This window comes from Tachyglossus aculeatus, chromosome 5 (assembly GCF_015852505.1).
Source record: "Tachyglossus aculeatus isolate mTacAcu1 chromosome 5, mTacAcu1.pri, whole genome shotgun sequence".
NCBI lineage: Eukaryota > Metazoa > Chordata > Mammalia > Monotremata > Tachyglossidae > Tachyglossus > Tachyglossus aculeatus.
This window is the reverse complement of record NC_052070.1, coordinates 39,041,287-39,054,107: the sequence shown is the minus strand read 5'-3', so window position 1 is coordinate 39,054,107 and position 12,821 is coordinate 39,041,287. Positions and strand designations below refer to the sequence as shown.

The 12,821-nt window shown below is 48.5% G+C and overlaps 1 protein-coding gene across 1 annotated transcript in view; it reads left to right on the top strand.

The window, feature by feature from the left end:
• Nucleotides 1–12,821, top strand: part of VWA5B1 (von Willebrand factor A domain containing 5B1) — a 123,610-nt gene that overhangs the window by 45,396 nt on the left and 65,393 nt on the right. The window contains 3 exon segments of the mRNA XM_038747279.1: nt 4,443–4,553; nt 5,734–5,936; nt 8,788–8,902. Coding sequence (XP_038603207.1) covers nt 4,443–4,553; nt 5,734–5,936; nt 8,788–8,902 — 429 coding nt within the window.

Genomic DNA, 12,821 nt, shown 5'->3' with positions numbered 1-12,821 from the left:
CTTTTGGGTCGGTATGACTTGAGATGTTGGGAGCTAATCAGGGAAGGCTTTTTGGAGGAAGTGGGATTTTAGGAAGACTTTGACAAGAGAAAAGATACAGTGTGTTGGATTACTGGAGGAGGGTAGAGTTCCAGGCCTGGGAACAGCGAGAGTAAGGGGTGAGTGTGGGAGAGTTGAGAATGATGGACAATTTGGAAAAACAAAGAAAGAGCCTGGGAGTGATGCGGGAAGAGAGCTGAGATCTAAGATGAGAAGAATTGATGGGGAGCCTTGAAGCAGAATTTGAGGAATTTTTCCTTTATACAGAGGCAAATGAGAAGCCATTAGAGCATTTTGAGATGAGGGGAGATGTGTGCTGGGTGACCCTGAAAGATGATCTGTGCATCAGCGTGTAGGAGAGGTACGGGGAGGGAGAGGCTGGAGACCAGAGAGGCGACGGATGCAGTGATCACGTCATGATATGAGAAGAGCTTGGTCTAAAGTGGTAGCAGTTGTGTGGGGAGGAATGAAAAACAAACCATGTATGTTTGCATGCATCTGTGGCTTCGGCCGCAGGCTGGCTGGGGTTTGGCTGTTAATCGAGTGGTGGGACCATCTTCCAGTGAGGATGACAGCCTCGGGCTCCCAGGATCCCACGCTCTGGCACCAAGCGAGAAGAGAGAGAGCACTGCACTGGATATTTAGACATCTGAGTCCAGTTCCCATCTCTGCAGGGATGCAGCGTGGCTCAGTGGAGAGATCCCGGGCTTTGGAGTCAGACATCATGGGTTCAATTCCCGGCTCCACCAATTGTCAGCTGTGCGACTTTGGGCAAGTCACTTCACTTCTCTGGGCCTCAGTTACCTCAACTGTAAAATGGGGATTAAGACTGTGAGCCCCCCGTGGGACAACCTGATCACCTTGTATCCTCCCCAGCACTTAGAACAGTGCTTTGCACATAGTAAGCACTTAACAATAGCCATTATTATTATTATTATTATTATCATGTCAGGTGGTCCACTGTCTTTCTCTCTCTCTGTGACTTGATTTTCTCATCTGTAAAATAGAGGTGATGCTCCCTACCTCCCCCGCCCCACCTCCCCAGCTCGCAGATAGTGTGGGGATGGATGAGATCTTTCCCATCATGGGGTTTGGTGCTTTGGGAAGCAGCACGGCCTAGCAGAAAGAACACAGTCCTGGGAGCCAGAGAACCTGGGTTCTAATCCCAACTCCACCATTTGCCTGCTGTGTGACCTGGGGCAAGTCACTTCTCTGTGCCTCGGTTTCCTCAATTGCAAAATTAGGGATTCGATACCAATTCTCCTTCCTACTTGGATTGTGAACCCCAGGGAGACTGTGCCTGAACTGATTAATTTGTATTTACCCCAGTGCTTAGAAAAGGACTTTTTTTATAGCATTTATTGAGTGCTTAGAGAGCAATGCACTGTTCTGAGTGCTGGGGAGGTTACAAGGTGATCAGGTTGTCCCACGGGGGGCTCACAGTCTTGATCCCCATTTTACAGATGAGGTAACTGAGGCACAGAGAAGTTAAGTGCCTTGCCCAAGGTCACACAGCTGACAAGTGGCGGAGATGGGATTTGAACCCATGACCTCTGGCTCCAAAGCCCGGGCTCTTTCCACTGAACCACGCTGCTTCCCTTTATTCACCCCGCCTTCAGCCCTACAGCACTTATGCACGTATTCATAACTGTTTGACACATAGTAAGCATTTACCCAACATAATAATAATATTTATTGATAATAATAATATCTGTTTGCTTTGATGGTCCCTGCCGGTAACTAGAGCAGTGAGGAAAAACTCCTCCCAAACTCTTCCAAGTGTGACTCGAAGTGAAGTGATATGCCCACTGCCTTTGAGAATCTGGAGGGATGTTCTACAGAGAACTCTCCTCACTCAACTGTTCTGCCTCCCTGGAAACCCAGCTCCCTTTGGGAAAGCTGCCCAGCGGGACCCCCCTCCTCTTATTGCCACTGTTCAGCTAATGATTGGGAAACTGGGGATTGGGGCTGTAATGAGGGGGCATTAGTGGGGTGGGAAAGAATGGCGATTATGGGGGTCATTTAAAGATTGGAAAACTTTACCAAGGGAAAGCCAGCAGGAATGTTAACTGTCCGTTTGGCGCAGTTTACAGCGATGTAGAGAGGGCAGGAAAGTACCATTGGTGTGTCTGTAGCATGCCCTGTTGGTTCAACCTTCACTACATTGCTAAAATCTGTTCTTTCCCCCTCCATCTAAACTACTTCCCTGCTTATCTTATCTTATCGCTGCTTAGAGTAGCAGCGTGGCTCAGTGGAAAGAACACAGGCTTTGGAGTCAGAGGTCATGTGTTCGAATCCCAGTTCTGCCAATTGTCAGCTGTGTGACTGTATATCTGTATATATGTTTGTACATATTTATTACTCTATTCTTTTAGACTGTTGGGTAGGGACTGTCTCTATATGTTGCCAACTTGTACTTCCCAAGCGCTTAGTACAGTGCTCTGCACACAGTAAGCACTCAATACGATTGATGATGATGATGATGATCCCACCTTGACTAGTGCATCAGCCTTCATCCTAACCTTACTGCCTTCTGTTTGTCCCTACTTCACTCTGCTGCCTAGATCATTTTCCTACAAAACCATTCAGTCCGTGTTTCCCTCCAGGAGTTGCCCATCCACCTCCACAACAAACAGAAACTCCTTCAAATCACCTTGCCCAAAAAGCCTTCCCTGATTAGCTCCCAACACCTCAAGTCATACCAACCCATGCTACCTTTAGCATTCAAAGCAAAAGTATTCAATCACCTCACCCCCTCCTACCTTACCTCTCTTATTTGATGATGATGATGATGATGATGATGATAGCATTTGTTAAGCGCTTCTATGTACAAGGCACTGTTCTAAGTGCTGGGGAGGATACAAGGCTGATTACTGCATCAGCCTCCTCTCTGATCTCCCATCCTCCTGTCTCTCCCCACTTCAATCCATACTTCACGCCACTGCCCGGATCATCGTTGTGCAGAAACGCTCTGGGCACGTTACTCCCCTCCTCAAAAATCTCCAGTGGCTACCAATCAACCTACGCATCAGGCAGAAACTCCTCACCCTCGGCTTCAAGGCTGTCCATCCCCTCGCCCCCTCCTGCCTCACCTCCCTTCTCTCCTTCTCCAGCCCAGCCCGCACCCTCCGCTCCTCTGCTGCTAATCTCCTCACCGTGCCTCGTTCTCACCTGTCCCGCCGTCGACCCCCAACCCACGTCATCCCCCTGGCCTGGAATGCCCTCCCTCCCCACATCTGCCAAGCTAGCTCTCTTCCTCCCTTCAAAGCCCTACTGAGAGCTCACCTCCTCCAGGAGGCCTTCCCAGACTGAGCCCCCTCCTTCCTCTCCTCCTCCCCATCCCCCCGCCTTACCTCCTTCCCCTCCCCACAGCACCTGTATATATGTATATACGTTTGTATGTATTTCTAACTCTATTTTATTTGTACATATTTATTCTATTTATTTTATTTTGTTAATATGTTTTGTTTTGTTGTCTGTCTCCCCCTTGTAGACTGTGAGCCCGCTGTTGTGTAGGGACCGTCTCTATATGTTGCCAACTTGTACTTCCCAAGCGCTTAGTACAGTGCTCTGAACATAGTAAGCGCTCAATAAATACAATTGAATGAATGAATGAATCAGGTTGTCCCACGTGGGGCTCCCAGTCTTCATCCCCATTTTACAGATGAGGTAACTGAGGCCCAGAGAAGTGAAGTGACTTGCCCAAAGTCACACAGCTGACAAGTGGCAGAGTCAGGATTAGAACACATGACCTCTGACTCCTAAGCCCAGGCTCTTTCTACTGAGCCACGCTGCTTCCTCAGCAGGGGTAGTTATTTCTTACTACAACCCAACCCACTCACTTCACTCTAACAGCAATCCTCTCACTGTACTTTTATCTTATCTTTCTCACCACTGACCTGTCGCCCACATCCTGCCTCCCTCTGGAACTCCCTCCCTCTTCATATCTGAGAGATAATCATTTTCCCTGCAAAAAGCATGTCTCCTCCAAGCAGCTTTCCCCGACTAAGCCCTCATTTCTTCTTCTCCCACTCCCTTCTGCATCATCTCCCTTCTGCCTCTATATGTTGCCAACTTGTACTTCCCAAGCGCTTAGTACAGTGCTCTGCACACAGTAAGCACTCAATAAATACGATTGAATGAATGAATCACCCTTGCACTTGGATTTCACCCTTGATCACCCTATCCTCAACCCGACTATATTTATGCGCATATCCATAATTTATTTATATTAATTTCTGTCTCCCCTCTAGACTGTAAGCTCCTCCTAGGCAGGGAATGTGAATACCGGCTGTTTTATTGTACTCTCTCAAGTGCTTAGTACAGTGCTCTGATGGATTGATTGATGTCCTCTGGGAACCTGCACCTCAGTTCCCTAATGATTTTTTCCCTTCCCCTCTCAGGATGCCCTGCTTGTCATTCTGAAGAGCCTCATGCCGGCTTGTCTGTTCAACGTCATCGGATTCGGCTCCACTTTTAAGACTCTCTTCCCTTCGAGCCAGACCTACAGTGAGGTGAGGGGCAAAGTCCACTTGCTCCCAAGGCCGGGCTTCAGATGACCACTGCGGCGGGCCTGAGGCTGACCTGGCGGGTCAAGAGGAGATGCCGGGGTGGACCAGACCTAGGATCTGAAGTCCCCTTTAGGTGGAGGGATGGGGGTGGGACAAAGGAGGAGGAGGGATACAGGCTGGCTCCATTCCAACCCAGGGAAATCTCAGTCATCTCACTAGATACCAGCCCAGCTCCTTCCATTTCCTACCAGTAGAGCTTATCTGGGTCCCTGTTGGGAACAGGGATTACTTGAAGCAGATGAAAAGCTCCTTAATAAAGGGTCACCCAAAGAGTTGTCCCTGAGATCAAGGAGAGAACATGGGAGGAGAGGGATTGGTCTCCACCCTGTAGCCTCAGGAATAAAATTCATTCAATCGTATTTATTGAGCGCTTACTGTGTGCAGAGCACTGTACTAAGCCCTCGGAAAGCACAATTTGGCAACAGATACAGACAATCCCTACCCAAAAACGGGCTCACAGTCTAGAAGGGGGAGACAGACAACAAAACAAAACAAGTGGACAGGCATCAATAGCATCAAAATGGATAAATAGAATTATAGATATAGCCACATCATTAATAAAATAAATAAATGGGAAAGCGCCCACTATGCACCTTTGGGAAGCCGCAGTTCCTGGGGTCAAACGGGCTGGCCAGCTTGATCCCGTGGGAGTGACTGGGGAGACTCTCGCATCGTCTGTTCAGAGAAGCAGCGTGGCTCAGTGGAAAGACCACAGGCTTGGGAGTCAGAGGTTGTGGGTTCCAATCCTAGCTCTGTCACTTGTCAGCTGTGTGACTTTGGGCAAGTCACTTAACTTCTCTGGGCCTCTGTTTCCTCATCTGTAAAATGGAGATGAAGACTGTGAGCCCCTTGTGGGATAACCTGATTACCCTGTATCCCCCCAGCGCTTAGAACAGTGCTTGGAACATAGTAATCGCTTAACAAATGCCATCGTTATTATTATTATTATTATTGTTGTTGTTGTTGTTCTATTTCTTCCCCACTTGGCAGCTGGAGTGCTCCATGCTCCCGGGGAGGGGGCGGGAGATGGTGACTTGGTATCGGAGAGGCTGGTCTGAGAGATCTCTGCGTCTTAAGGCCGAGTCTCCGCAGGGTCTGTTTTTCTGTTCCCCTCGCCCCGCAGGAGAGCCTGGCCACCGCTTGCAAGACCATCAAGCATCTGCGGGCTGACATGGGGGGCACGAACATCCTGTCCCCGCTCAAGTGGATCGTCCGCCAGCCCATCCACCGGGGTCATCCGCGCCTGCTCTTTCTGCTCACCGACGGGGCGGTCAGCAACACGGGCAAGGTCCTAGAACTGGTGCGGAATCATTCCTTTTCCATCAGGTGGGGTCGCCCAACAAAACTCCATTCATTCATTCATTCATTCATTCATTCATTCATTCATTCATTCATTCATTCAGCGCGGCTTAATGAAAGAGCCCGGGCTTGGGAGTCAGAGGCCGTGGGTTCTAATCCCGCCCCTGCCACTTGTCTGCTGTGTGATCTTGGTCAAGGGCAAGTTTTAGAGAAGCAGCTTGGCCTAGTGTCAAGAGCATGGGCTGGGGAATGGCTCCGCCACTTATTCGTTCATTCATTCAATCATATTTATTGAGCACTTACTCTGTGCAGAGCACTGTACTAAGTGCTTGGGAAGAAGCAGCGTGGATCAGTGGCAAGAGCCCGGGCTTGGGAGCCAGGAGTTCTGGGTTCTAATCCACTTGTCAGCCGTGTGACTTCAGGAAAGTCACTTAATTTCTCTGGGCCTCAGTTGCCTCATCTATAAAATGGGGATTAAGACTGTGAGCCTCACGTGGGACAACCTGATCACCTGTATTCCCCCCAGCACAGTGCTTCGCACATAGTAAGCGCTTAACAAATGCCATCATTATTATTTTATTATTTACAAGTTGGCAACATATAGAGACGGTCCCTACCCAACAACAGGCTCACTTATCTACTGTGTGACCTTGGGGAAGTCACTTAACTTCTCTGTGCCTCAGTTAACGCATCTGTAAAATGGAGATTAAGACTGTGAGTCCCATGTGGGACAACCTGATTACCTTTTATCTACTGCACTGCTTAGAACAGTGCTTCGCACATAGTAAGTACTTAACGAATACCATAATAGTAATAATAATAATCCTGGCTCCGCTGCTTGTTTGCTGTTTGACCTTGGACAAACTACTTAACTTCTCTGTGCCTCAGTTACCTCATCTGTAAAATGGGGATTAAGACTGTGAGCCTTATGTGGGAAAACCTGATTACCTTGTATCTACTCCACCGCTTAGAACAGTGCTTGGCACATAGTAAACGCTTAATAAATACCATAATAGTAATAATAATAATCCTGGCTCCGGGGCTTGTCTGCTGTTTGACCTTGGACAAACTACTTAACTTCTCTGTGCCTCAGTTACCTCATCTGTAAAATGGGGATTAAGACTGTGAGCCTTATGTGGGAAAACCTGATTACCTTGTATCTACTCCATCACTTAGAACAGTGCTTGGCACATAGTAAGGGCTTAATAAATGCCGTAATAGTAATAATAACAATCCTGGCTCTACTACTTGTCTGCTCTTTGACCTTGGGAAAGCCCCTTAACTTCTCTGTACCTCAGTTACCTCATCTGTAAAATGGGGATTAAGACTGTGAGCCCCACAGGAGACAACCTAATTACCCTGTGTCCACCCCAACATTTAGAACAGTGCTTGGCACATAGTAAGTGCTTAACAAATACCATAATTATTAATTATTGTTATTATTCATTCAGTCAGTCATATTTATTGAGCATTTACTGTGTGCAAAGCACTGTACTAAGCGCTTGGGAGAGTACAATAGAACAACAAACAGACACATTCTGGGCCCACGGCGAGCTGACATGGCTGGGCTGGGGCTGAGGGAGGAGAAGGACGAGGCTCAGAGACCAAATCGACCATGGCCATTGTCTGACTTTCCCCACTGCAGAAATGAAGGTGGATTTGGGGAATGTTAGAGTAGGAGGGATGGAGGGAAGCACTTCAGTTGCAAGCTCCATGTGGGCAAGGACTGTATCCAGCTTCACTTGAAGCTACTCCAGTGCTTAGTTCAGTGAGAAGCAGCGTGGTTCAGTGGAAAGAGCCCAGGATTTGGACTCAGAGGTCGTGGGTTCTAATCCTGGCTCCACCACTTGTCAGCTGTGTGACCTTGGGCAAGTCACTTCACTTCTCTAAGCCTCAGTTACCTCATCTGTAAAATGAGGATGAAGACTGTGAGCCCCCCGTGGGACAACCTGATCACCTTGTGTTCCCCCCCCAGCGCTTAGAACAGTGCTTCGCACATAATAAGCGCTTAACAAATGCCATCATTATTATTATCATTACAGTGCTGGACTCATAGTAAGTACTTAAGTACCATGAAAAAAACACTAGTAAGAGAAAGCCAGCAATTTTTGAGGTTCTGTAGGAGTCCCGCAGATGTTTAGATTTCCCTGTTCTCCCCTTGGTGTCCAGAAAGGAATTGGCAAAGGACTTCTTGATCCTCACCCCCAAGCCTTTCCCTGCCAAGATTTCCCTGCCTGCCAGATTTTCACTTAAAATCCTAGAGGCCCTCTGGTCCGGACTTAGGTTTCAAGCCAGGTGAATGATTCAACCTCCAAAGCGGTGCTCATTCCACCTCTCCAGGGGAGACAGACCTGTCCCCCACAGATTTCTCTTCCTCCCCCCGATCCCCACCGCAGCCCCAGGATGAAGGACCTGGAGAATGGCAGAATGCCTATGAGAGGGCAGAGGGCTGGCTGTTCCTCGGGGCCCTAGGCTAATGCAGCGTGAAGCAGCGTGGCTCAGTGGAAAGAGCCTGGGCTTTAGAGTCAGAGGTCACGGGTTCAAATCCTAGCTCTGCCAATTGTCAGCTGTGTGACTTTGGGCCAGTCACTTCACTTCTCTGGGCCTCAGTTACCTCATCTGTAAAATGGAGATTAAGACTGTGAGCCCCCCCGTGGGACACCCTGTGATCAGGTCCCCAGTGCTTGGAACAGTGCTTTGCACATAGTAAGCACTTAATAAATGCCATTATTATTATTATTATTATCATAATGCTGGGAAACTAGAAGAAATTCTGACTCTGGGATGACTTTTCAGAGGTCGGGGGTCTTCACCGTCCCCCTCCTGAGCAAGAGGGGGTGTGCCCGGGAAACACCAACCGTTCTCCATCCTTCCCCAGGTGCTACAGTTTTGGGATCGGGCCAAATGTCTGTCGGAGGCTGGTTCAGGGTTTGGCGGCTGTGTCCAGAGGAAGCGCTGAGTTCCTGGTGGAGGGAGAGCGGCTTCAGCCAAAGGTAAGCCAGGGTGGGGTGCTCCCCCACAATCAGCCCAAGGATGGGCAGGGAACCTGTCTACCAACTCTGTTATATTGTAATAATAATGATAATGATGATAATGGCATTTATTAAGTGCTTACTATGTGCAAAGCACTGTTCTAAGCGCTAGGGAGGTTACAAGGTGATCAGGTTGTCCTACGGGGGGCTCACAGTCTTAATCCCCATTTTGCAGATGAGGTAACAGAGGCCCAGAGAAGTTAAGTGACTTGCCCAAAGTCACACAGCTGACAATTGGCAGAGCTGGGATTTGAACCCATGACTTCTGACTCCAAAGCCCATGTTCTTTCCACTGAGCCCACGCTGCTTCTCAGCCACGCTGCTTCTCACCCTCCCTCCCAAGCATTTAGTACATTGCTCTACACCCAGTAAGCGCTCAACAAATACCAAAAATCATGTTTATTAAGTGCTTACTATGAGCCAGCCACTGTACTAAGCACTGTCTCCCCCACTAGAGTGTAGCTTATTATGGGAAAGAAACGTGTCTGCTAATTCTGTTGTATTGAATTCTCCCAAGAGCTTAGTACGGTGCTCTGGACATAATAAGCACTCAATAAATATGATGGATTGATTGATTGGAGCAGATACAAGCTAATCAGGTTGGACACAGTCCATGTCCCACGTGGGGCTCACAGTCTTCATTCCCATTTTATAAGTGAAGTAACTGAGGCACAGAGAAGTGAAATGACCTGCTGAAGTTTACACAGCAGAGAAGTGCCAGAGCTGGGATGAGAACCTGGATCCTGTTGTCTCATACTCTATCCTTCCTTCAATCGTATTTATTTAGCGCTCACTGTGTGCAGAGCACTGTACTAAGTGTTTGGAAAGTACAATACAGCAATAAAGAGAGACAGTCCCTGCCCACAACAGACTCATACTCTATCCACTAGAGCATGCTGCTTCTTGATTGATTAATTGACGATGGTGGTATTTGTTAAGCACTTACTTTGTGCCAGGCACTATACTAAGCACTGGGGTGGACACGAGCAAATCGAGGTGGACACAGTCCCTGTCTCATGTGGGGCTCACAGTCTCATTCATTCATTCAATCGTATTTATTGAGCGCTTACTGTGTGCAGAGCACTGTACTAAGCACTTGGGAAGTACAAGTTGGCAACATAGAGAGACGGTCCCTACCCAACAGCAGGCTCACAGTCTAGAAGGGGGAGACAGACAACAAAACATATTTACAAAATAAAATAAATAGAATCAATATCTCAAAGCCCTCCCCACCACCATTTTACAGATGAAGTAGCTGAAGCCCAGAGAAGTGAAGTGACTTGCCCCAGGTCACACAGCAGACAAGTGGCAGAGCCAGGATTTGAACCCATGACCTACTGACCTACTGTAGTGACTGCTGTTCTGGCAGGGTTTGGATCTCTTCTGCGTATGCTGACTGTTGTCTCTGGAAGAAATTGCCCTCCCACATTCTGCCTTTACCCCAGGTCAGATGGCTCTACCCATCCCCATCACAAGGACCGGTCTTTGATGCACTTGCAGCATTTGTTGGCATCCCTCCTCTCAGTCTCAAAAATCCACTTCTCATACAGAGCAGGAAAGGGGTTGGCCCTAGATCTCAGAGAGAACGAGAAAGAAAGTTACGAGTGTGAACCCAGAAGTTCTGATTCCCAGCCAGACAGATTGTCAATGCACCCACTGGGTCTTGGTTGCAGTAAGTAAAGGAAGCAGGGTGGCTTAGTGGAAAGAGCTTGGGCTTGAGAGTCAGAGGATATGGGTACTAATCCTGGCTCCACCACTTGTCTGCTGTGTGACCTTGGGCAAGTCACTTAACTTCTCTTTGCTTCAGTTCCCTCATCTGTAAAATGGGGATTAAGACTGTGAGCCCCAGATGGGACAACCTGATTTACCTTGTATCTACCCCAGCACTTACAACAGTGCTTGGCACATGGTAAGCACTTAACAAATACTATCATTATTATGTCAAAGAAGGGGTCGGTTTCGATGACAAAGATGGTCTTGGGGAAAGGATGGAGGCTGGAAGATGGGGCAAGTTCTCCAAGGAGTGTCCCTTTAATAAGATCTGGGCTCCTTTCCCACTGTTCCATCCCAGTGCACCTGGAGATTCCCAGAGACAAAGGAAGATGGGAAGCAGGGGAGAAGGGCTTGGAGAGGATGCACCGTTGGGGTCGGGGAGCCGTGGCTCTGCTAATGAAGCTCAGCAGAGGGCTGGAGGAAGAAAAGATCTCTCATCTTCTGGCTCTTGATGCTGCCTGGAGTGAGAGAGTAGGGGTGCAAGTTAAGAAGGAAGAAGTCTGCATTGTCATCATGGTGATTCAGGCCTGGCCAGTATTTCCCAGGGGATGGTGGGAGTGAGGGACCTCTCCTGAATTGAAGGTGGGGGTTTCAGTGCCTAGGACTGGTGGGTGGTCAGGGGGAGGGAGAGTTAGAGCCGGAGAGAAGCCATCCAGAGCTCAGATCCCTAAGACCAGTGAGCTGGGTAGAAAGCTAAGGGCTCTGCCAGCCAAGGGGCTGGACCTCCAAGATTTATCCCCAACCTCAGAAGTCCTGGAAAACATAATTCAGAGGCTTCACCCAGAGCATCAGCCTTCTCTGTGTGTTGCTCAGTCCCTGCCCTCAATCCTCCAACCATCCCTGGCTCCGTGAGGGGGCAAAGGCAAAATGGACCTCCTGCCTCCTCCAGGCTGCACGTTGATGTCAAGGCATTTTCCTGCTCTGCCACTGGTTCTGAGCCTCCTCTGCCTCTCAGGGGTGGAGGGCGAGTGAGTGAGGGCCAGCCAGTTGGCTGTGTGACCTGGGGCAAGACACTTAACTTCTCTGTGCCTCAGTTACCTTCTCTGTAAAATGGGGATAAGATGCCTGTCCTCCCTCTCCCTTAAATAGTGAGCCTTGTTTGGGACAGGGACGGTCCAAGTGCTTTGGACAGTGCTTGACACAGTTATTATTATCATTGTTAGAGGGAACTCCTCTCAGGACTCTGAGCTGGAAGCGGCGGACACTCCGTGACTGCAGAGGGGAAACATTCGTGTCAGGCTACGTATTGGCTTGATCTGGGAATGGGGGTGACCCAGCTGTTGTGCAGGGGAAAGGGTTCTTCTAGAGAAACAGAAGTGCTCTTCCCCTCCACAAAAGAGGGGCCGTCGGAAAGAGCAGGCTCTAGAAGGGCCTGTCTGCAAGAATTCTGCAGGGTTTGGGTTTCACCTCACTTTTTTTTTTTGGATGATATTTGTTAAGCACTTACTATGTGCTAGGTACTGTACTAAGCACTGAAGTAGACACTGGATTCTAGGTACAAGATACTGTACTGAACAATGGAGTACATTGGAGAAGCAACATGACACAGTAGATAGAGCACGGGCCTGGGAATCAAAAGGTCATGGGTTCTATTCCCGGCTCTGCCACTTGACTGCTGTGTTATCTTGGGCAAGTCACTTGACTTCTCTGGCCTCTGGAAAATGGGGATTGAGACTGGGAGCCCCAGATGGGACAGGGATGTGTCCAACCCAATTTACTTGTATCCAACCCTGCACCTAGTACAATGCTAGTAAGCACTTAACAAATATCCCAATTATTGTTATTTATATACAAGCTAATCAGGTTGGACACTTTCATTCATTCATCCATTCATTCAATCGTATTTATTGAGCGCTTACTGTGTGCAGAGCACTGTACTAAGCGCTTGGGAAGTACAAGTACAAGACACAGTCCCTGTCCCATATGCGGCTCACAGTCTCAATTCCCACTTTACAGATAAGGGAACTGAGGCACAGAGATGTTAAGTGACAATAATAATGGCATTTATTAAGCACTTACTATGTGCAAAGCACTGTTCTAAACACTGGGGAGGTTAGAAGGTGATCAGGTTGTCCCACGGGGGGCTCACAGTCTTAATCCCCATTTT